General features: G+C 59.2%; 1 protein-coding gene across 1 annotated transcript; it reads left to right on the top strand.

Moving 5' to 3' along the window:
- Positions 1 to 2326: 2326 nt before the first annotated feature.
- Positions 2327 to 20592, top strand: MYO1G (myosin IG). The gene is made up of 22 exons (XM_012763401.2): positions 2327 to 2527; positions 4483 to 4691; positions 4876 to 4969; positions 5866 to 6031; positions 6274 to 6327; positions 9736 to 9846; positions 10115 to 10231; positions 10810 to 11034; positions 11139 to 11284; positions 11672 to 11786; positions 11931 to 12101; positions 12323 to 12393; positions 13476 to 13550; positions 13725 to 13857; positions 14589 to 14755; positions 15091 to 15298; positions 16854 to 17077; positions 17576 to 17720; positions 18425 to 18529; positions 18766 to 18879; positions 20083 to 20237; positions 20320 to 20592. Exons 1-22 carry the CDS (start codon positions 2433 to 2435, stop codon positions 20474 to 20476), a joined length of 3057 nt encoding a protein of 1018 aa, XP_012618855.1. The 5' UTR covers positions 2327 to 2432; the 3' UTR covers positions 20477 to 20592.
- The last annotated feature ends 2701 nt before the right edge of the window (positions 20593 to 23293 follow it).

Consider the following 23293-nt stretch of genomic DNA (forward strand, 5'->3'; position numbering starts at 1 on the left):
TCTTGGGACGAGGGATTTGTCACAGAGGTCAGCAGCAGCACAGTGAGCCTGGAGTTTGAAGGCTGTGTGGAGGAAGTTCAGGGCAAGGGGGCCCTGGTGGAGTAAGTAACAGACTGAGATGAGATAATGAATGAAACTGCAGCCAGGGCCAGAGCCTTCCCTGCCAGGCTCGAGTTGGTAGCATTGGTGGTGGCCCCTCACTGCTGTCCCTCCAGGGGCCCCTGCTTTTGTTCATCCATCTGCTCTACAGTGTTTGCTGTGCCCTACTGGTCACACCCTGTAAGGAGCCTGCCCTGGGAAAGCTGCAGGTCAGAGCTGCCACTTGTCCTGCCTGCTGAGAACCAGGCTGAGACTGACCATCTGGGCTTTCCCCGGGGTCTAAAGAGACACTAAATACAGTGCTGCAAGGGCCCAGAGGTCTGTCCAGAGCCAAGAGGGAACTTCCTTTGGTGTGATGTCATCTCTGGGCCTCAGTTTCAATAGATGCAAAGTAAGAATAGCGGCAGCTCTGGCCCAGGTGACAGGAATCAGATGAGGCAATGCAGAGCAAACTGCAAGCTGGGAGGAGGCCTAGTCATGACTGCGGTTATGCCCAGGGTCTCACAGCACCAGCCTATAAAGGGAGGCCTGGCAAACTCTGCCCACGGGCCAAATCTCTGCACTATAAATAGTCTTGACATTTTTAAGTGTTTGGGGGAAAAACCCAAAAGAATATTATTTTGTGACAGGTGAACATTTCATAAAATTAAGATTTCAATACCCCTAAGGTTTTACTGGGACAGCCGCATTGGTTCTGTTGGTTCCTTTAAATCGTTAACACAAACCCCCACCTGCTCAACTCCCTGGGGTTTGGGGAAGTGAAACTAAGAAAAGGGAGATGAGCCTGCAAGAGTGTGGGTGAACTTAGGTTTGGGAAACCCTTCAAAAGCCCCAGCCCAAGAGGCTGGGGGTGTGAGGGCACCTCCCTAGTCAGAGCTGGAAGGATTACGCTTGACCCGAGTTTGCCCACGAGGAGCCTCAGGCCCAGCTCAGGGTGGAGCCAGAAAGCTGGGATGTGTTGGAACAAGGGCCCCTTATCACTGCATGTGCATGACCTAGTTCTGTCGGGTACTGGATAAGCACTTTCAATTTTATCAGGAATGCATTAGTTTTAAGAGAAAAAAAAACCTTAACTTCATTTCAAACAATTATTTCAAAGTTTAAAAAGAGATGTTTGAAAGATAATAGTTAAACTAGTGCTTGTGAGTACAACAAATCTGGAAGGTGGCAGGTGAGTGACCCAAGTTTGGGAATACCGACATCTGTCCTTCTGACCTCCCCGTGTGAGGGAGGGTTGAACGAGAACTGCCCCTAGTCAGCTTGAAGGAAGAGAGAGACCTGTCCCAGTCTTCCTAGAGGATGAGAGAGGACTGTCCTGGTCTGCCCTGGGCTGAGAGAACTCTTTCCCCAGTCTGCTTTGGAGGACAAGAGATGCCCCATCTGCTCAGAGGGGGAGAGAACCGCCCCGTCTGCCCGAGGCCCACCGTGTCGGGGTGCTATGTGTGGAGAGAAACCGGAGCCACTTGGGCTACTTCCTAAATGCGCTGCCTCATCTACAAAGCACGACAGCAGGTACCAGGCACGTCTCAGAGCTGTAAGGACTGAAGGGCTTGTCAGATGAAAGTACGAGGCAGAGGACAGTTAGGAGCATGGGGTTCCCCTGCAGGCTGGCCCCACCCAGAAGACACTCTAGGGGCCTCCGTCCCTCCAGGGGGCTGGGGTGGGAATTGCAGTGTGAGGAGTCCTGAGCCCTGACCCTTCACAGGGCCGGACAAGAAGCTTTTCCCATTTCTCCCCCAGTGACGGGGGAGAATGCTGCTGCCAGTTCCCCGCTCCAGAGGCCTGGGCATTAGGATCTTTTCACATTTTTGTACTAAGGTACAATAAACATGCATGGTGAAATTCGTCTAGTGTTCAGTTCTGAGTAGACAGACACATACAGCTGGGTGGCCAAAACCATGTCAAGAAATCTTTCTTTAAAGTCCCACAGGTGACTCTAACGTGCTGCCAGGATTGGAAATCACCCACGGAGTCTTGTCTGCTGCCTGGGGTAGACGGGAGCTTCCGAAAGAGGCCATCAAGGAGCCCTCCAGAGCTGGAGGACCTGGGGTCTGGCGCCTTGGCCCTCGCATGCAAGCAGGTCAGACCTAACGGTCTGTGGCCAGCTGTGGGGCACAGGGACAGGAAGCAGGGCTCAGAGCACCTCGTGGGGGAGGGAGCAGCAAGTGGGGAAGGCAGCCCCTCCCAGGGCCAGAACCCACTTCCTACTTTACTGCAGCACTGGAGGAGCCTGGCAGGGCTTGGGCCTCCCCAGCCTTCCCCTCCCCACCGCCCTCCTGCCAGCCGGCACAGGAAGGTGAGGCAACCTGGCCTGGGTGTTTCCAGCTGGCAGGATGGAGGACGAGGAAGGCCCGGAGTACGGCAAACCCGACTTTGTGCTCTTGGACCAAGTGACCATGGAGGACTTCATGAGGAACCTGCAGCTCAGGTAGGCCCAGGGCGGGAGGCTCCAGGCTCCCCTCCACCAAGGCCCCCTGCCTCTCATCCTGGCACAGAGGCAGACACCCTGGGCTGAAATGAGCACCTCAAAGCACTGCCCCAGGAAGATGGGACCAGACCAGGAAGTCCCGTCCCCATCAGGGTTGGCCAGTCAGTGCTGGAGCTGCCCCACCCTACCCCAGCCCTGCCTCCCACACGGCCCAGGTGCCTTTTGCCCCTTCTTTCCTGCTTGGACAGATAGGCACTGGGCACTGGGGCCAGGGCTGGGCCCTCCTCCCAGCCCTTTCCCGACAGTTGCTGCTGCTCCCTCCCTGCATCTCCCTCGTGGGGCTTGGCCTGAGCCCAGGACTCTGAGATGAAGCAGGCAGGCCCCACCCTGGGGTCCAAAGCATCTCATAGCTTTGAGGTGATGCTTGGGTGGGCACATGGGGTGTCACAGGACACAGCTGGTAGAAGTGACATCAGAGCCCAATTTGCCATCAAGCGAGGTGGGCAGAAAGCAGGAGGAGCTTGGGAGGTGGGGACATGGCACATCAGGGTGGCTGTGTAGGCAGCTGGGCTTCATGTCCTTACTCCCAGGGAAGTGTGGGAGGCGCTTGCCATGTGCTTGGGAAGCTCCTGGGGAGAACTTGGGGACCGGGAGCCCCACTAAGCACAGACATCAAGAGGCTGCAAGTCTGACCCAAGGACAGGAGGGCTAGACAGGACGTGAGCTAAGCACTTTGTGCAATCGTAACACTTTGGGAGGCTGAGGCAGGAGGATCACTTGAGGTTAGGAGTTCAAGACCAGCCTGAGCAAGAGTGAGACCCCTATCTCTACTAATATAGAAAAATTAGCCAGCATTGTGGCACACACCTGTAGTCCCAGCTACTCTGGAGGCTGAGGCAGGAGCATTGCTTGAGGCCAGGAGTCTAAGGCTGCTGTGAGATATGATGATGCCACTGCACTCCAGCCTGGGCAACAGAAGGAGATCCTGTCTCAAAAAAACAAAACAAACAACAACAACAAAAATACTGAGCTTATGACACAATCATTATCATCTCCATCTTAATGATGAGGGTGATGAGAGCCCCAAGCCCCAAGAGATGGCCTTGACCCTTGGTGGTCCTGAGCCCTGAGAGGTGGCCCTTGCCCCTGGTCACACAGCTTGAAGGATGGCTAGAGCTGGCCCCGGAACACCCAGGTCAGAAGTGGTGGAGAAAGAACAATCCCAGGACGGGGCCACTGGGGGACAGGGTGGGTCCCACACACCAAGGAGAGCTGAGGTCTAAGGGTCGGGGAGGCCGCCCAGCCCTCACAGGGGCAGAAAGGTCAAGCAAGGGGTGAACACAGGCCCCAGTGGTGACCAGGTTTTTGAAGAAGTCTGAGGATGTGCCAGGGAGGGGTGGCGGCCACCAGCCACATTCTGTGGGGGGTGCACAAAGACAGTAACAGCAGGTCCTGGGCAAGGTTGTCCCCACCTCCTCCTGTCGTCTGGGTGGGGCTGGGCGGGGTCCCCTCCTGTCTGGGTTCCGCCCAGGCCTTGAGACAGGAAACAGCACGAGGCCCCTCCCTCCCCTCCCAGCCCAGCCCTTTCCACAACCCCGGCTCCCTACCAGCCCCCACCCATGAGCCAGCCCTGCCTCTGCCCCACCAGCTTGGTCTTGGGCAAGTCTGTCCCCTTCGTGAAATGGGTGGTCACCCTGTGACCTCAGGACCCCCATGGAGAGCAGTGTGGACCCCAAACTCTACACCGAGGTGGGGACAGGCTCTGCGTGGCTCAGTTCCCCCAGGATAGCACCAGGGAGACTCAAGGTCTACACCCGCCCCTTCTCCCTTCTCCACTCCCAGCCCCTCAGGCGGCAGTGCTGGCTGAAGGGCCAGGGCCCAAGGAAGGCTATGGCCAGAGGCCCATGTGTCCCTTGAGGCCTGTGAGTGCTAAGGCTTGGCCCTGCCATGTCCAGGTTCGAGAAGGGCCGCATCTACACCTACATCGGCGAGGTGCTAGTGTCCGTGAACCCATACCAGGAGCTGCCCCTGTATGGGCCCGAGGCCATCGCCAGGTACCAGGGCCGGGAGCTCTACGAGCGGCCGCCCCACCTCTACGCCGTGGCCAACGCTGCCTACAAGGCCATGAAGCGCCGGTCCAGGGACACCTGCATCGTCATCTCAGGTACCTGCCCCTGCAGCCAGGCCCCCGCCTCCGCACCTCATCTGTAAACATGGGGGTGCATTACAGTATCTCCTGTGCCCGTGTGGCCCCAGGACCCCACCAGTCCCAGGGGTGTGGTTGGCACAGGGAGCTGGTCTAAGGGGCACAGGCTGGTTGATTCTGCTGACTCCCGTCTTTCTGGCAGGGGAGAGTGGGGCAGGGAAGACGGAGGCCAGTAAGCACATCATGCAGTACATCGCCGCTGTCACCAACCCGAGCCAGAGGGCCGAGGTGGAGAGGTGAGCCGCGAGGTGCAGCTGGGGGCCTCAGCACGGCCGGGGCTGCAGTGCGGTGGGAAGGGCCTGGCACCGGGAAGCGAGAGACGGGAACTGGAGCCCAGCTCAGGCCAAGTTGAGTGGGCTTGTCCGTCAGGAAGATCCAGGTAACTCCAACGCCCAGGTTAGACAGGCCGACCTGCACTGAGAGCACAGGCTCCTCCCTGGGAGGAGGCGGCAGTGACAGGTAGGACATGGAGAAGTGCAGTAGGGCCCAGAGATGCCCGAAAAGCCTCCTGGACAGGGCAGTGGGCACCCCACAGGGTATCCCATGGAAGCCTAGAGAAGCTGGCAGGCTCCGGGATGGCCCAGCATGCCAAGTGGGAGTGTGGGTGACAGCAGGAAACCAGGAAACCAGGGCTGGCCTGTTCACCCACTGCTCTCCCTTGGGGGCCTTGCAGAAGCAGCTTCCTGTGTCAGAACCCATTTCTTCCTGTTGAGATGCGACAAGGTGGGGTTCAGAGGGGACAAGCAATGTCAGTTCCCAAGCACATGTGGCGGGCACCACTGCCCACCCCTGCACTGGAGGGCCAAGGCCAAGTGGTCAGACCAGCTCCCCAGGCTGGAGCTGAGGCCTGGGAGGGGAGGCGGTGGACATGAGAGACAAAGACCTGCGCTCGGAGCCGTACAGGCCCTGTTGAGCGCAAGCCAGCCTGGCAAGCGCGTTTCCTAGCGTCTCAGAGGCGTGGCCGTCACACAGCCCAAACTCCACACTGGCCAGGCCAGGCCCTGGCTCCTTCTCAGCCAGCTCCTTTACCCATCCTGAGAGGCTGGGATTTCTGTAAGGAAGACTCAGGCGGGGACCCTATTCTCCAGATGGGAGGTCTTTGCCTTGAGCCCTGGCCCCTCTGCCCCCACAGGGTCAAGCACGTGCTGCTCAAGTCCACCTGTGTGCTGGAGGCCTTTGGCAACGCCCGCACCAACCGCAACCACAACTCCAGCCGCTTTGGCAAGTACATGGACATCAACTTCGACTTCAAGGGGGACCCAGTCGGAGGACACATCTACAGCTACCTGCTGGAGAAGGTGGGCAGGTGGGCCGAGGAGACCCCCATGGGGAACCCTGGCTAAGACCAATCTCAGGCCTGGGGACCCTGATGCTGTAGGTGAGGTAGGCCGGGCTCTCCCTGTGGCCCTTCTCTGGGCCAGAGTCCCTGTGACCAGGCCCATCTGATCCCCAGCCTGCCCTGCATCTGGGAATGCTCAGATAGGGTCCCAAAGGGCAGACCCCTTCCAAGGCCTGAGTCCAGCTGCCTGTCTCTCCTCAGTCTCGGGTCCTCAAGCAGCATGTGGGTGAAAGAAACTTCCATGCCTTCTACCAGGTGAGCCAATGAGGGCAGGGGGAGGAGGGAAAATACAGAGTGGGGGAAGGAGGCTGGGCCAACTTGTGACCCTTCCCTCCTACCCCAGTTCCTCTACTCTGCCTCACTGCCCCTCACTAGCCCGTGGTCCTCATTCCCTGCCACACACCCCATGCCCCACAGACAAGAGGGAGTGAGCTCCCTGAGCACAAAAGCAGGATGTCCCTCCATCTGAGACACTTGCAGATGAGGGCTCTCTGGGACCTATACAGTGACTCCAAGCTCTGAGCTCCCCACTAAGGTGGGAATTCCTTGGGACACAGGCAGTGCCTGTACTGTATCAGACCTCAACACTGAAGTGCAGCTCCCTGGACACTGGCAGTGTCTCCACTGATCTGGGCACCCCTGTGAGATAAGAGCTTGCTGGGACACAGGCAATGTCTCTATGAGCTCTGAGCTCCCCACAGAGGTGGGAGCTCCCTGGAAACAGTGTCACTACAGTCTCAGCCTTGACACTGAAGTGGAGTTCTCTGGAACACCGGCAAACTGTGTGCTGTCCACTGAGGTGGAAGCTCCCTGGGACACAGCAGTGTCTCTAGGGACTCAGGGACTCTAGGGACTCCTACAGGGTTAGGAGAGCCCTGCAACACGGAAGTGTCTCCACCAACTCTCAGCTCTGCAATGATGTAGGAGCTCACTGGGACATAAGCAGAGCCTTTAAGGACTTGGATCTCTCCCTCAAAGTGGGAGCGACCTGGGACACAGGCAGTGTCTCCACAGACTCTGAGCTTCCCTCCGAGGTAAGAGCTCCTTCAGACACCCATGGTGTCTCTGAGGTGGGAACTCTTTGGGACAAAAGCAGTGACTCCACAGACCCAGCACTTACTGAAGTGGAGCTCCCTGGGACACAAATACTGTCTCCATAGAATCTGGGCTCCCTTCTGAGGTAAAGCTCCTTGAGCAAGGGCGGCATCTCATGGACTCTGAGCTCCCCATGAGATGGCAGTTCCCTGGGACAGGGAGTGTCTTCACAGATTCAGAGCCTCAGTGCAGTAGTGCTTACTGGGACACAGTATCTACCATCTCTGCGCTCCCCATGAAGGTGGGACCTCAAAAAGAGGAGGACAGTGTCACCATACACTCTGAGCTCCCTGATTAGATGGAAGCTCCCTGGAACATAGCGGTGTCTTTAGGGACTCTTAGTTCCCTACTGAGGTGGGAGCTCCCTGGCACATGGGCAGTATCTCTACATACCCTGAGCTCCACACAGGTGAAAGCCTCTGGGACACGGGTAGTGTCTTTAAGGACTCTGAGCTCCCTACTGTGGTGAGAGCTCCCTGAGACTTATGCATTGTCTCCAATGACCCTGCACTTCCCACTGAGGCGGGAGCTCCCTGGGACATGGGCAGTGCCTTTATGGACTCTGAGCTCGCCTTGAGGTAGGACCTCCCTGAGACATGAGTGGTGTCTCCACAGACTCTGAGCTCCCCATGAGATGGGAGCTCCCTGGGATGCAGGCAGGGTGTCCACAAACTGAGCTGCCCACTGAAGTAGGAGATTCTTGGGACCCAGAGTTGTTCCATAGACTCTGAGACTCCATGCAATGGAGCTCTCTAAGACATGGACATTATCTTTAAGGACTCTGAGCTCCCCACTGAGGTGGGACATGGATGGTGTCTCCACAGACTCTGGGCTCCCTCTGAGGGAAGTGATTCCTGTGGAGACTCAGGCAGCATCTCCACATACTCCAAGCTCCACACTGAGGTGAAAGCTCTCTGGGACACAGGCAGTGTCACTATGGACTCTGAGCTCCCCACTGTGGGAGCTTCCTGGGACACAGAAAGTGTCTCCACCGCCTCTGAGCTCCCACTGAAGTGGAGCTCCCTGGACTCCTGCAGGATCTCCACAGACTCTTACCTCCCCACTGATTTGGGAGCTATGGGACATTGGTAGTGACTCCATGGACTCTGAGCTCTCCATGAGATGGGAGCTCCCTGGGATGTGAGTGGGATCTCCATCTCCGTGACCTACATGCTCCCCACTGAGGTGGGAATTCTCTGGGACACATGAAGTGTTTTCACAGACTCTGAGCTTCCAAGAAATGAAGCTCCCTGACACAGACAATGTCTTGAAAGACTCTGAGTTCCCTACTAGGTGGGAGCTCCCTAGAACAGGGACAGTGTCTCCACAGACCTTGAACTGCACACTTAGATGGGAACTCCCTCGAACATAGGCAGCGTCTCCATAGACTCTGAGCTCGCTTCTGAGGTATGGGCTCCCTGAGACAAGGGCACTCTTGGAGACAGGCAATGCCTCTACCAACTCTGAGCTCCCCCTCGAGGTAAGAACTCCCTGGGACAGGGGCTGTGTCTCCACAGACTCTGGGCTCCAACTGAAGCAGATCTACATGGAACATGGACAGTGTCTCCACGAATTCTGATCTCCCCACTAAGATGGGAGCTCCCTGAGACATGGGCAATGTCACCAAGAACTCTGAACTCCCCCTGTGGTAAGAGCTACCTGGGACACAGGAAGTGTCTACACCACTCTTCTATGAAGTAGTTCTCCCTGGGCCATGGGCAGTGACTCCACAGCCTTTGAGCTCCCACTGGAGTGGAGGTCTCTGCAGGATCTCCATAGACTTTCCTCCCCACTGGTGTGGGACCTTTTAGGTTTTGCATGGAGTCTGAGCTCCCAGTGAGGTGGGAGTTTACGGGACAAGGGCCGTGTCTCCAAGACTCTGAGCTCCCCAGGAGTTGAGATCTCCCTGTGTCCAGGGCAGTGTCTGCAGGAAATCTGAGCTCCCCACTCAGGTGGGAAGTCTCTGGGACACAGGCAGTGCCTCCGCAGACTCTGAGCTCGCTTCTGAGGTATGGGCTCCCTGAGACAAGGGCAGTGTGTCTTCCGACTCTGATGCCCCCACTGAGGTGGGTGCTCACTGGGGCAGGGGCGGGGTCTCCATGGACTTTAAGCTCTTCAGCGAGGTGGAGCTCCCTGGACATGGGCAGTGTCTCCAGGACCTCTGTGCTCCCACTGAAGTGGAGCTCCCTAGGACTCCGGCAGCATCTCCACAGACTCTTGCCTCCCGACTGATGTGGGAGATCTGGGGACACGGGCATTGTCTCCATGGACTCTGAGCTCCCCATGAGGTGGGGTCTCCCTGGGTCTAGGGCAATGTCTTCACAGAATCTGAGCCCCCATTTGCTCCCGCTGAAGTGGGGCTCCTTTGACGTGGGTGGTTCTTCACGGTCTCTGTCCCACTGAATTGGGAGTTCACTGGCTCACTGTGTCTGATCTGCCCCTGTGTTTGTTGGTTCGATGCTGGAAGGAAGATCGTGGCTGTGTGTTCTCCTGCCTCTGGCAGGGAGGTGGGAGGTGGGGGGTCCTGCGAGCTCTTTCATCTAACTAGGGGATCTCTTTGTCCTCTAGTTGCTGAGGGGCAGTGAGGACAAGGAGCTGCGTGAACTGCACTTGGAGAGAAACCCTGCTGTGTACAATTTCACACGCCAGGGAGCTGGACTCAGCATGGGCGTGCACAGTGTGAGTGTGAGAGGCACGGGGGGCTCAAACTGGGCTTTGTTTCGGGGTCCTGAGTGTGGTGGCAGGGAATGGGCAGCAATCAGCACAGGCCAGGGTGATGTGAGCCATGCAGCTGAGTGGGAGGGTGCTCAGGCTGGAGGGAAAATGGCTCAGGGAGGGGACTAGGTGCAGGGGTGAGCAGGTGCCTGGGATAGAAGAATTAGTGTTGAGGGAGGGCAGGTTTTCTGGGGCCAGTGTGGCTTGGGGCAGTGAACTCCTTCTGCCCCAGGCCTTGGACAGTGATGAGAAGAGCTACCAGGCAGTGACTGAGGCCATGAGGGTCATCGGCTTCAGTCCTGAGGAGGTGGCATCTGTGTATCGCATCCTGGCTGCCATATTGCACCTGGTGAGCCTGGCTCCGAGGGGATGGGAGGACCACCATCCTACAGGGGGTTGCTGGCTGAGAGTCCCCAGGGGGAGGAGGAGACTAGTCCCAGATACCCCCGTGATGTGGCTGAGCTGACTCCCTGCCCTAAGGAAGCTGAGTTGCTTGGACGTGTTTGTGTCCGTGTGTGGAGGAGAGCCCTTCGTTAGGGCCAGGGCTGCTGGGCACAGTAAAAGCCGAGTGTCATGCAGACTGCCTCTCAGTGCAGTCGTGGGTGAGCTTGTGGCACATCACGCAGCACCACAGTTCTCAGAGTGGCACCAGGAGTAAGTAGTGCAGAGCTTCTGCCCCTGCTGAGGGGCTGCAGTGGGGTCCTTCCCACATTGTTTGGATGTGAGGCCTTGGCAAAGGCTCTGATGCGTCCCTGACCTCCTCATCTCTGGCTGTGTCTGTCCATGGTGACCAGCCAGGAGCTGGCCCCCCCCATGTCCACGTCCCCTGTCTTCCTTCCTCCTCCCCATCCAAAGCCATTGAGGTTCCTTTGTCTGAGGAGTCCAAGGAGCCTGGACTTGGACTGTTCATGGTTCCCCCATCACCAGGGCAACATCGAGTTCGTGGAGACGGAGGAGGGCGGGGTGCAGAAAGACGGCCTGGCGGTGGCTGATGAGGTGCTGGTGGACCACGTGGCTGAGCTGACGGCCACGCCCCGGGACCTGGTGCTCCGCTCCCTGCTGGCTCGCACCGTGGCCTCGGGAGGCAGGGAGCTCATAGAGAAGGGCCACACTGCGGCTGAGGCCAGCTACGCCCGGGACGCCTGTGCCAAGGTACTCCAGGGCAGGCAGAAGGAGGGAAACTGGGGTGGCGTTTGTGGTGGGGGTGGGGGACACCAGGCCACAGGCAGCAAAACGCACTGTGCTCCTGCCCCCAGGCTGTGTACCAGCGGCTGTTTGAGTGGGTGGTGGACAGGATCAACAGCATTATGGAAGCCCGGGACCGGGACCCTCGGCGTGATGGCAAGGACACGGTCATTGGCGTGCTGGACATCTACGGCTTTGAAGTGTTCCCTGTCAACAGGTGAGTCCCCACCTCTGACCCCCAGCTGCTGTGGCCACCTAGTCCCAGGGAGCTCACCGAGGCTGGGAGGCGGGAATGTCTGAGTTTGTCCTGGTCCCTGGGCCTCAAGGCCCATGCCCCCCAAGCCTGCCTTGGCTGTACCCCCCAGCCTTGGTGCCCTGATGGAAGGCAAAATTATGGGGCTCACTTCTCTGGTCAGTGACCCAAGTCCATGAGATCATGCCTGCCGGAGGTGGTGTAGGGTGCGTAATCCACAGGGAAGCCATGCGAGGTCCTGGCACCAGACCCCCCAGTGAGCATCAGGGGAACATTTAGGGGAGGCGCTGTCCATTACCGCTCGCCCCGCAAGCAGTGACAGTCCCTCTGAAAGGCCACGCCCTCCCCCAGCTTCGAGCAGTTCTGCATCAACTACTGCAATGAGAAGCTGCAGCAGCTCTTCATCCAGCTCATCCTGAAGCAGGAGCAGGAGGAGTATGAGCGCGAGGGCATCACCTGGCAGAGCGTGAGCACCGCGGCGCGGAGGGGGTGTCAGGCGCCCCTGTGAGGAGGGGCCCCTGGGTTGGCCTGGTGGGTGCTGAGTGAGGGGTGGCAGGGGGAAGTGGCCGGGAGAGCCTCAGGAGCCTCCCTGCTGCTGCCTTCACCCCAGGTCGAGTACTTCAACAACGCCACCATCGTGGACCTGGTGGAGCGGCCGCACCGTGGCATCCTGGCCGTGCTGGACGAGGCCTGCAGTGCCGCGGGCACCATCACCGACCGCATCTTCCTGCAGACCCTGGACACGCACCACCGCCACCACCCACACTACACCAGCCGCCAGGTGCCCCGGCTGTCCCGGCACTCACAGCGGGCGGTGGGATCTGCCCTGCAGGCACCACGCGGCTTTGCCTCGTGGGGCCTGGGCGGGGGACCCAGCTTTAGTGCCGCTGTCTTCACTGTGGTGGGCTTCTCTGCCCCGGCGGGATGGAGGCAGCACGACCCTTCTGCAGACCGCCCGCAAACACACACCTTCTGTGACTTGGCCTTGGCCTGTCCCCACAGCTCTGCCCCACAGACAAGACCATGGAGTTTGGCCGAGACTTCCGGATCAGGCACTACGCAGGGGATGTCACGTAAGGACCCCTCTCCCTCCTGGGCCTTCCCATGGGGCACAGTTGCGTGTATCACGGGCCAGGAGCACCCCAGGGGAATGTCTGGGAGACAGGGTGTCATTGCCTCTTCTGCCAGCCCCGCCCTTTTAAGACACAGACAACCTGCCCGTCACCAGATTCACAAGTGGCTGCATTCACCTGGTCGCCTTTAACAGATACCCGAGCCTAATGTCTGGGCCCTGCCCCATTCCAGCATGTGCTGGGGGTAGCTGCAGGTTGGCGAGGTGGGGTGCAAGGGGCAGAGGGGGCCAAGATTCTGCATTTCTAACAAGCTCCCGGGTGAGCCCCTTTTGTGTCCTATGACCATGCTCTGAGCGCTGAGGCCTGAGGTGTCCTTCAGAGACTGTCACAGTGATGGTTAACTTATGTGTTGCTCCCCTCATCCCGGAGCAAGTTGAGGAGACTCACAGAGAGGTACAAGCGCCTAATCTGAGCTTCTCAAGGAGTGGAGATAGAGTAGACAATGCAGATATTCAGATGTCAGATCCGCTCACAAAAACCTGTTCACAAAATAGCAGTCTTTACAGGTGGAACCACGACTTGACACTGAGCTTTCTAGTGGTGCGAGAACCAGGCCATGATTCTGAGGCTCTCAGTGCCCACAGATTAAAATGGACCCAGGACTCAGGAGTTCCTGTCATAACTGTGGTCACTGATATTTACCAAAGCTCAGTAGGTACTGTTCCAAGTATAGTTCCCAGTACACTGAGACACAGAGAGGTTGAGTGGCTCATCCAAGGTCACACAGCATGAATGTGAGAGCCAGGACTCTGTGCTAGGACATTTGGCTTCAGAGCTGGGGGCCTAGTCACTCAATTCATCTTCCAGGAAAGAAATTTCTCCCAAGGAAGGGAGTCTTAGGTGATGAAGGAGAAAGCAGGTGTGCGGGGGGAAGGTGGAGGGGAGCTAGGCAGCAGGGAGAGAGAGACTGCCTAGAACAGAGCAGGGGAGGAGAGCGGGCCTTCTGGGCTTGTCAGTGCTCTGAGAGGCCCAGCAGCTCCCACCCTAGCTGCCCTCCCCTCCCCGGCCCTGGCCTCTGGCAGGTATTCTGTGGACGGCTTCATTGACAAGAACAGGGACTTCCTCTTCCAGGACTTCAAGCGACTGCTGTACAACAGGTGAGCACGGCTAGGGGCGCAGGAGGCCAGGGCCCAGGGCCTTCAGAGACCCTGGGGTCTGACCCCACCCCCACCCACACCTGACAGGTGGAGAGCCTGGGGCTCAAGCTAAGGTGGGGGCCGGGGAGGCTGCTCTCCCTGGGGGGTGGCTGGGCATGACACTTGTGTCTGCAGCACGGACCCCACCCTGCGGGCAATGTGGCCGGAGGGGCAGCAGGACATCACAGAGGTGACCAAGCGCCCCCTGACAGCTGGCACACTCTTCAAGAACTCCATGGTGGCTCTGGTAGAGAACCTGGCCTCCAAGGTACACCCCTACTCCGGCCGTTCTGGATCCTTCCCTCTGTGCTTTGAGTACCGAGTAGGGCCCCTAACCACCTCTGCACATCTTGACATCTTGGGAGGTGGGGGAGGCCTTCTCCTGTCTATGTGAGCCACATGTGCTCCAGCTGGGGACCCCGCCCACTGCACAGGCTAGATGTGGGGGCTCGGGGCTGGGCTGAGGCCTGATCAGCCACTGAGGACACAGCCAGATCCGAGCCAGCCTTCCTCTCACCCCACTGTCTCTGGGGCAGGGAGGGGCTGGGGAGACCCTGCCGGGAGCTTGGCTTGGCCCAGCCCAGCTCCTGCCAAGAGCAGGGGCTCTTCTGGCAGCTGGGGCCAGAGGGACAGGAAACTGGCACTAGCTTTCTTGGGAAGCTTGGACCCAAAGACAGAGGGGGAACCGGGTTGGGGAGACATGGCAGGACGGGTTTAACAATGGAACATCCAGAGACGACAGCCCCTCTCGGAGGGAGAGAGGAAGGAGAGAGAGGGGGAGGCCTGTTCCTGCTCCGCCTGGGCTGGAGACCGGCTCTGGGCCCGGCCTCCTCACTAGCCCCTGCCCTGGCGCTCTGGGCTTGCAGGGCCCTTGTTTGCTGTGGTTTCCCTTGTCCCCAGCTCTCCTCCGGGCCTGGGACATTGAGATCGGAGAAGCCCCCAGCTTGGGGCAGGGTCCACAGTGCTTGGGCCCCCTCCAAGTCCCCTCTGTCCCCACAGGAGCCCTTCTACGTCCGCTGCATTAAGCCCAACGAGGACAAGGTGGCCGGGAGGCTGGATGAGGACCACTGTCGCCACCAGGTCGCATACCTGGGACTGCTGGAGAATGTGAGGGTCCGCAGGGCTGGCTTCGCTTCCCGGCAGCCCTACTCTCGGTTCCTGCTCAGGTACTGGCACCGACGCCCATCGCTCCGCGGGCTCGATCCCGGGCGGAGTCTGGGAGTGAGCGTGGGGGGGGGGGGTCCCTGAGCAGCGCTTCACAGACGTCGACACAGGGGGAGCCGGCACGCTGCTGGGCTCAGGACACTAAAATGTCTGTGAGGATGTGTAGGAGGACACCTATGTGGGAGGACACAGGTGTCATGGCTGCTCCAGGAGCATGCTGGGAGGACTTCAGCCCCGTGGCCCTCAGCACCCCTCCCCTCTCCCAGGGGTGGGCGGGCAGGGCAGGCCCGTGCTCCCTGCCAAGGCCTGGCCCCCACTACCTTTCCTGTGGTGACAGGTACAAGATGACCTGTGAGTACACGTGGCCCAACCACCTGCTGGGCTCCGACAAGGCAGCCGTGAGCGCCCTCCTGGAGCAGCACGGGCTTCAGGGTGATGTGGCCTTTGGCCACAGCAAACTGTTCATCCGCTCTCCCCGCACCCTGGTCACGCTGGAGCAGAGCCGAGCCCGCCTCATCCCCATCATCGTGCTGCTGCTGCAGAAGGTGCGGGCGGGGCAGGGACACCACGGGGGCGCGTGCACTCTGGGGCCACAGGCGTCTCTGCTTGATGGAGACAGGCCAGAATTGAAACTGACTTAAGCAAAAAGCATGGATGCAGTTGAGGCACAATCATCCTGTGGCTACCAGCTTCAGGCCTGGTTGGATCCAGGTGCTCCAAACAAGGTTTTCAGGCGCTCCGTCTCTCCTTCCCTCCTTTCCTTCTAACTATTATGAAAGATTTCAGCCCTGGAGAAAAGTATCCTGCATGATGTATAAACTCCCGCACTCCACTGCCCCGCTTCAACCGTGTCTCCTCACAGCCAGTATGGTCGTGTGTAGAGGCCGGCACCTCTATCCCAGCAAACCATTGTACCCGTAATCATTCCAGTATGCGTTTCCAAAGGATAGGCTTCTTTCCCTTCTCCCCATAACTTTCTATTTTGGAACAATTCAAACCTGCAGAAAAGTTAAAATAAGCTGTCCACCTGGATTGCTGCAAGGGTGCTCCTTCCTTGCCTTCCCCCTCTGTCTCTGTCTCTGTCTCTCTCTCTGTCTTTCTGTATCTGTCTCTCTCCACACACACACATTCATACGTGTATCTATTTATGTTTTCTCCTGACCTGTGTAAAGCCATGGCACTCCTAAATACCTCAGCAGGTACAAGAACAAGGACATGCTCCTTTGTAATCATGGTAACATTAGCACATTCAAGAAAGTTAACACTGATAAAATAATAACCTACATATCTGAGCATCTAATGTGTGGGCCATATTCAAACGCCCACAGCGGTCCCACCATTACCCAGCTCATCTTCTAGAAGTCCAGGATCCGACCAGTGATCACACCCTGCGTTTGTTGTCGCCTCTGCCGTCTCCTCTCATACACAGGGGCTGTACAGCACCGCCACCCTAGTTCATAAAAGTCAAACTATTTGTTGCTGTCAATTCCCACTTGGGGCTCAGACTTCCCCAATTGTCTCATGATGGTTTTCTCAGTCTGTTGAGCTCAGGGTCCATACACTGTGGCCTGTGCTGTATTGCTGAAGTCTGCGTGTCCACCAACGGCCTACCTCGCACGTTTCCAGTCTGAGTTTTGATGGTCGCATTCTTGGGGTATCCCTCTGTCTTGGGATATACTGGGAATTGGAGACTAAATCTATACCAGGCCAGATTCCAGGTAGACTCATTAGCATTTGCCCTTGCAGGTGGGAAACCACCTTCATCTGTCCCCACCTCTCTTCTCATGTGAGATTTCTTCCTGGAGGGACTTGGGAGTCCCCATCGGTGCCAGGACCCAGCTTGAAAAGCCTGGGACAGGCAAGCAACTCCTTCCCAAGCGTCTGCAAAGCTTGGGCAGGGCTCCCCTGGCATAGCCTGCCACATGCCCACCCAGGAACCAACCACCAGCCAGGCGGACATGGCTCCTGGGAGCCAGGGGGCGGGTCAGCCTCCCTGGAGACGTGCAGGGGTGCTGCAAAAAGGCTTAAGGTCAGGGTTGGGGTTAGGAGGCCGGGGCCTGGCTGGGCCTGACTGTGTCCCACCCCTCCCGGCCCGCGCAGGCTTGGCGGGGCACGCTGGCGAGGCGGCGCTGCCGGCGGCTGAGAGCTGTGTACACCATCATGCGCTGGTTCCGGAGGCACAAGGTGCAGACTCACCTGGCTGAGCTGCAGCGGCGATTCCAGGCTGTGCGGCAGCCCCCGCTCTACGGCCGCGACCTTGTGTGGCCGCCACCGCCCGCTGTGCTGCAGCCTTTCCAGGACACCTGCCACGCGCTCTTCTGCAGGTACTACCCTGGCACGCCAAGCTTTCCTGTTCAGCCGGCGGCCACTGAATACCTCGACTGGTACCCCGGCCCCACAGTGCCCAGCTGGGGACACGCCAGCCCCCTCGATAGGTGGGAAGGTGGTGGCTGTGCCACAGTAGCTGACTGTCCACATCCCACAGTTGGTGGCAGAGCCCTGGCTGTCCTGAGCACCGTGCTGGGCATTTGAGGTCCAGAGCCGCAGCTCAGGAGGGGGTGGCCACTCGGGGCTGGGGAGTGGAGGGACTCTGCATCTGGGCGTGTCCTGCGGGGCGAGTGGTTCTCCACAAGGAGGGCCCCGAGGAAGCACTGTGCCCAGAACAGGGGGGTGTTGGGCAGCTGCAGGTCAGGGTCACTTTCTAGGATGTTGGGACACGAAGGGCAGCTGGTGCCAGGCTAGGCTCAGCTTCCTCCCGGGGCGAGGGGCATGGGAGGGCATTAACGCACGGGGCTTCCGTCTCACTGCCCACCCTCTCCCAGGTGGCGGGCCCGGCAGCTGGTAAAGAACATCCCCCCTTCAGACATGGCTCAGATCAAGGCCAAGGTGGCTGCCATGGGGGCCCTGCAGGGGCTGCGACAGGACTGGGGCTGTCGGCGGGCCTGGGCCCGAGACTACCTGTCTTCTGTGAGTGCCGGGTGGGCCCGGGGCTGCTGGGGGGATGTGGGCTGCCAGTGGGGGCTCAAGGCTAACACTGCCTGGTGCTCTCAGACCTCCTCTCTTAGGCCTAGCGTGGTCTGTCCCATTGACTCTGCCCCCCAGTCCCCACCCCTCTCCCTAAAAGTTCATCCCTGCTGTTCAAGGGCTTTCATGGGGCCCCATCTGCCTAGGTTTTACTGGCCAGTCCTCAGTCTCTCCTCCCCAACCCTGCATTCTCAAGTACAGCTGTCCCCCATGTTCTCAGGTACAGCTGTCCCCCCCATGTTCCCAGAGGCAGCTGTCCCCCCATATTCTCAGGTGCAGTCGTCCCCCCCCATGTTCTCACATGCAGCCCCAGCCCGCAGTCTCCCGCTTCGGCAGTGAGCAGCATCTGGCTGGGGGGCCACGACCCCACGTCCCCTGCCCTCTGGGAGGCTCTCTCCAGAGCTCCACAGGTGCAGGAGTGGCTTGAGCAGCGGCCTGTGGGGACGGTGCGGAACACGGGGAGGGTGGGCTCAGCTGCAGTCTGTGTCCCCGGCCCTCCGGCGCCCAGCACTGCTTAGCCAGTGCCCACGTCCATGGCGCCGTTTCCTGGGGTGAAGCGTAGCTGTGCTCGCTCATGGAGAGCTGCCATCAATGCAGCCTCCTCCCAAGCCTCCATCCCATGCAGCCCCTGCCCCATCTGTCCTCAGGCCACCGACAATCCCACAGCATCGAGCCTGTTTGCTGAGCGACTGAAGACGCTTCGGGACAAGGACGGTTTCAGGGCTGTGCTCTTTTCCAGCCACGTCCGCAAGGTTAGAGGCTGGTGCGGGGGAGGGGGAGCTGGGGACACAGGTGAGGTGGCACTCACGAGAGGCTGTCGGCAGCCCCAGCCCCGGCCCAGCTGCTCCCGAAACTTCCGAACCGATCAGCTCCAGCCCAGGCAGTGACCAGAGCACCCAGGGAGGGAGGTGGGTGGGACGGCAGGGGCCTGCGGCCAGGCAGGTGGCAGGAGGGCGGCACAGCCCGGACGCAGCGCTTTCTCCCACAGGTGAATCGCTTCCACAAGTGCCGCGACCGGGCCCTCCTGCTCACAGACCGGCACCTCTACAAGCTGGAGCCCGCGCGGCAGTACCGCGTGATGCGGGCCGTGCCCCTCGACTCGGTGAGCGCCACGGCGGGCGGGCAGGGCGCACGCGGGCGCCTCTGTGCGGGGCGCTGCCCGAGCCTCCTCCGTCCTGCTACCTGCCATGGTCTGGCGCGTCCCACGTGCCAGCTGAGGGCAGCAGCCCCGCGGTGGCTTCCCATTGCCCAAAGCGTGAGGGGTCTGGCCCCTCCAGCCTCACCTCTCGGCCGCCTCGCACGCCCACACTCTCACGTCCCAGCCACGCCAAACGGCCCTCTCCCCACCTGTGCCCATCGGGGGTCTCCTGCCTGGGCGTGCTGAGCCCACGGGAGCCCCTGCCACGTGTCCCGTGCCTCCTGCGGGTCTCGCCCTGTCTCTCTCCTGCCTGCTGGCGGCTCTGGGCCCACGGGCTCCCACGCGTGGCAGCTCTGTGTTCCCATAAACTCCCTTTCCCACAGGACAAGGAGCAGCCCGGGGCAGGGATCCTGGCGGGATCCCCTCAGGTCTCCCACGCTGTCGGGGGGGCCTATAACTGCCAGAATAGAAGGGGCTGTTAGTGCCGAGCCGGCTGATACAGCAGCCAGGAGCCAGTATGGCTGTTTGCGTGTAACTAAAGTGATAAAACTAAAAACTCAGGCCAGGGGCGGTGGCTCCCACCTGTAATACTAGCAATTTGGGAGGCCCAGGTGGGAGGATCCTTTGAGGCCAGGAGTTCAAAACTAGCCTGGGCCATAGGGAGACCTTGTCTCAACAAAAAATAAAAAAATTTAGCCAGGTGCAGTGGCACACACCTATAGTTCTAGCTAGTAGGGAGGCCGAGGCAGGAGGATCGCTTGAGCCCAGGAGTTGGAGGCTGCAGAGAGCTATCATGAGGCCACTGTACTCCAGCCTGGAGAACAGAGTGAGACCTTGTCTCAAAAGAAAAACAAAAAACCTAAAAACTCAGCCACAGGTGCTGTGTCTGCCCTGTTGGACAGCAAGGATCTAGAATCATCCATCATGGCAGAAAGTCCTATTGCGTGGCTCCTTGCTCAAGCTTCCCCTTTGTCAGCAGGGACCAGAAAGGGAAGGGAGGTGGACGGGCGGTGGGACTCTGGAACACGGTGTGGGGGGAGGGGTGGCGGTGCTCTCCCCAAGGCAGGGCTCCTCAGGTGGGCCGGGGAGGAGCTTCTGGGGTGGGTCCCAGGGGCAGGGGGCAAGTCTGGTGGGCTGGACTGCACCCTGACCGCATCCCCTGCTCAGGTGACAGGGCTGAGCGTGACCAGCGGGCGGGACCAGCTGGTGGTGCTGCACGCCCAGGGCCAGGACGACCTGGTGGTGTGCCTGCACCGCTCCCGGCCGCCGCTGGACAACCGCGTCGGGGAGCTGGTGGGTGTGCTGGCCGCGCACTGCCAGGGGTGAGTCGGACTTGGGCCTGGGTGCAGGTGGGGCACAGCGGCCCCCTGCCAGCAGCCGCCCTGACCCCTCCTCCTAATGCAGGGAGGGTCGAGCCCTGGAAGTCCGCGTCTCCGACTGCATCCCGCTGAGCCAGCGCGGGGCCCGGCGCCTCCTCTCGGTGGAGCCCCGGCCGGAGCAGCCAGAGCCGGACTTCCGCTGTGCCCGCGGCACCTTCACGCTCCTGTGGCCCAGCCGCTGAGCCAGCCCGTCTGCCCCGCTCCAAGTCCCTGCACCTGGCGAGGCCACACAGAAGGTGGCAGCCTAGTCACACTGCCCTGAGACCTCGCACAATAAAGATGCTGAGTCTGTGCCGGTGCCTGCAGTGGAGGAGTTGTGTCCCTCCCGTCCCACATGGAGTGGCCTCTAGCCACCCAGGGCGTGGCTCAGCCTGTGCTGCCCCCACCTGGGCCAGTGTCCACCCAGGGTCCCCTGCTCACCCCTCAGGTTACCCCAACTGAAGGAGGAGGCCTGGAGCCCAGTCTGGGGTGGGATGGCAAGACCTGGTCCTCAGGCACAGCCTCGGGACAAGAGCGGTGATTTAAGAGGAAGCCTTCTCCCCAAAAAGCACTGTGCTTTATGCCCCGTACTGCCACGGCAGGCCTCTGACCCTCGCCAGCCCTCCCCAAGGGTTGGTATCCCAGGGTCACCTTCAGGCAGGGCTGTGTAAGCACCCCTGGGGACACAGAGCAGCCCTGAGGCTGTCACAGGGTGAGCTTCTGGGAGCTGGGGCCCAGAGATGACACTGTCCCTGTCCCTTCTGGCTGTCCCTGTCCCTGCTGGCTGTCCCTGTCCCTGCTGCGTGCAGGCATCTGGGAGCCAGCAACCAGAGATCTGCTGAACAGCTCAAGCCTTGCAGCACCAAGGAGCACAGCTTGTCCCTAGAAAGATACCCAGAGGGAGGCCGGGGTGGACACACACCTCACCGCAGGCTGCCTGAGCCCTTCTTCAGCACACCCCCAGCCACAGCTCCCCCTTCCTTTCATCCATGATGCCCCTGCTCTCACAGCTGCTCTTTCCTTCTTGTTATGGCGCACCCTAAATTCAGGGGCATCCTCACTTAGTTTGCCACTTTGGTGTGTGGGAAGATTGGCATCTGTCACCATGGCCCTTGGGTGGCACTTGAGGGCTCAGAACTGTCCAGCACCTTCTACTAAGAAGCCCCTGGCCAGGCATCTGCAGGTGCTGGAGGTTGGGGTCACCTCCGCAGGCAGGTCATGTCTGGCTGCTCCTGCTCAGGGGAGAGCCGCTGTCTCTGAGCACCGCCTGGTAGCCCCTGGAAGCTTCCATACAGCCAGCTCCAAACCTCTCCCCAGCTGGGTGGCTTCGGAACTGGGCTGGGCAGCTCCCTCTCGGAGCAATCAGACAGGAGGGTCCCTTTCAATCGCACAATCCTAAATAGTCCCGGACATGGTGGGTCCCCTGCCCTTTGCGGGTCACCTCGTCAGGGAGCCCCACATTATCCACCCGCTTCCTGTCCAAATTCTCCTCCTCCTGCACTGGGCGGGGTGGAGACCCAGACCGCCTTGTAAAAGCTCCCCCAGATCTTTTGGAAGGCCCACCGCCACCGCACTGGGGGAGCGCCTTAGTGAGTGAGTGACAACTTCAGGGAAGCCCAGAGCTGGGGATACATCCGAGGTCCAGCCTGCCTGGGGCCACTTCCTGCCCAGCCCAGGGCCTCGAGGGAGAAAGGTCACAACTGCCAAGGTGGTTTCTGGGGCTGTGAGGTCCAGCCCAAGGGGTGGGGCGACACGCTAGGAACAGGGAGGCTGCGAGGCTGGTGTCTGACCCTGCGTCAGGCAGTTCACACACGTCACATATCACTTTGACAAACCCTCACGATGTTGGAGTTACCAACATCACCCCAGTTACTGGAGAGAAAGCAGGTTCCATGACTCGCCTGAGGCACTGAGGGGGTCCAGGACTTGCAGAGCCACTGGCCCCAGACCTCTGCAGCCCCATGTCACACCACCACAGTCGTTTTGCAGAAGGGGAGTAGACACCTGAGCATTGACATGCGTCATCGGCTCCCGTCAGCATCGCCTTGATGTGAGTCCAGCTCCCACCCACTCATCCCAGCCCAGACCCGTCTCCTATCGGCAGAATGAGTTTGCTGGAACCTTCCCCCCAAGTTGCGATGAGGACTACCTGAGACAGTGTGTGAAGACGTCATGCATACAGAGGCGGCCCCTATTCTGGGATGCAGGACGAGGTGATTCCGTACATGGGCTTGGGGGGCAGCTTCCCTCACTGCCCCGCCTGGTCCCCCAGCAGCCCTGGGAGCACCACGGCCAGCTCCATTTTGCAGACAAGGAAACAGAACCATAAAGGTGACCTTTCTTTTTGTTTTTTTAAATTTAATGTTAAATCGGTCTCCTCTCAAAAAATGCTTAGATTTAATTATTTTAAATTATCTTTGCATACATTCCTGCCACTTTTTTTTTTTTTTTTTTGAGGCAGGGTCTCACTTTGCCCAGGCTAGAGTGAGTGCCATGGCATCAGCCTGGCTCACAGCAACCTCAAACTCCTGGGCTCAAGCAATCCTCCTGCCTCAGCCGCTCGAGTAGCTGGGACTACAGGCATGTGCCACTATGCCCGGCTCATTTTTTTCTATATATTTTTAGTTGGCCAATTAATTTCTTTCTATTTTTAGTAGAGATGAGGTCTCGCTCTTGCTCAGGCTGGTTTTGAACTCCTGACCTCGAGCAATCCGCCCGCCCCAGCCTCCCAGAGTGCTAGGATTATGGGCATGAGCCACCACGCCCTGCAGATATTGGACAACTTTTCATGCGTTAATCAGCCATTCATGTATCTTCTTTAAAGAAACGTTTATTCAAATTTTTTGACTATTTTTAAACTGGATTGTCATTTTATTCTTGAATTGTAAGACTTTCTTATATATTCTGGATATTCTGCCACTTTTTAAATAAGTATTGACCTAAAAGGAAGAGGCTGAAGCACAAAATATGATTTAAAGAGTTTACTTGATGCTCTGACCCACAAGTACATGAAAAAGAGA

This window comes from Microcebus murinus, chromosome 9 (assembly GCF_040939455.1).
Source record: "Microcebus murinus isolate Inina chromosome 9, M.murinus_Inina_mat1.0, whole genome shotgun sequence".
Lineage (NCBI taxonomy): Eukaryota > Metazoa > Chordata > Mammalia > Primates > Cheirogaleidae > Microcebus > Microcebus murinus.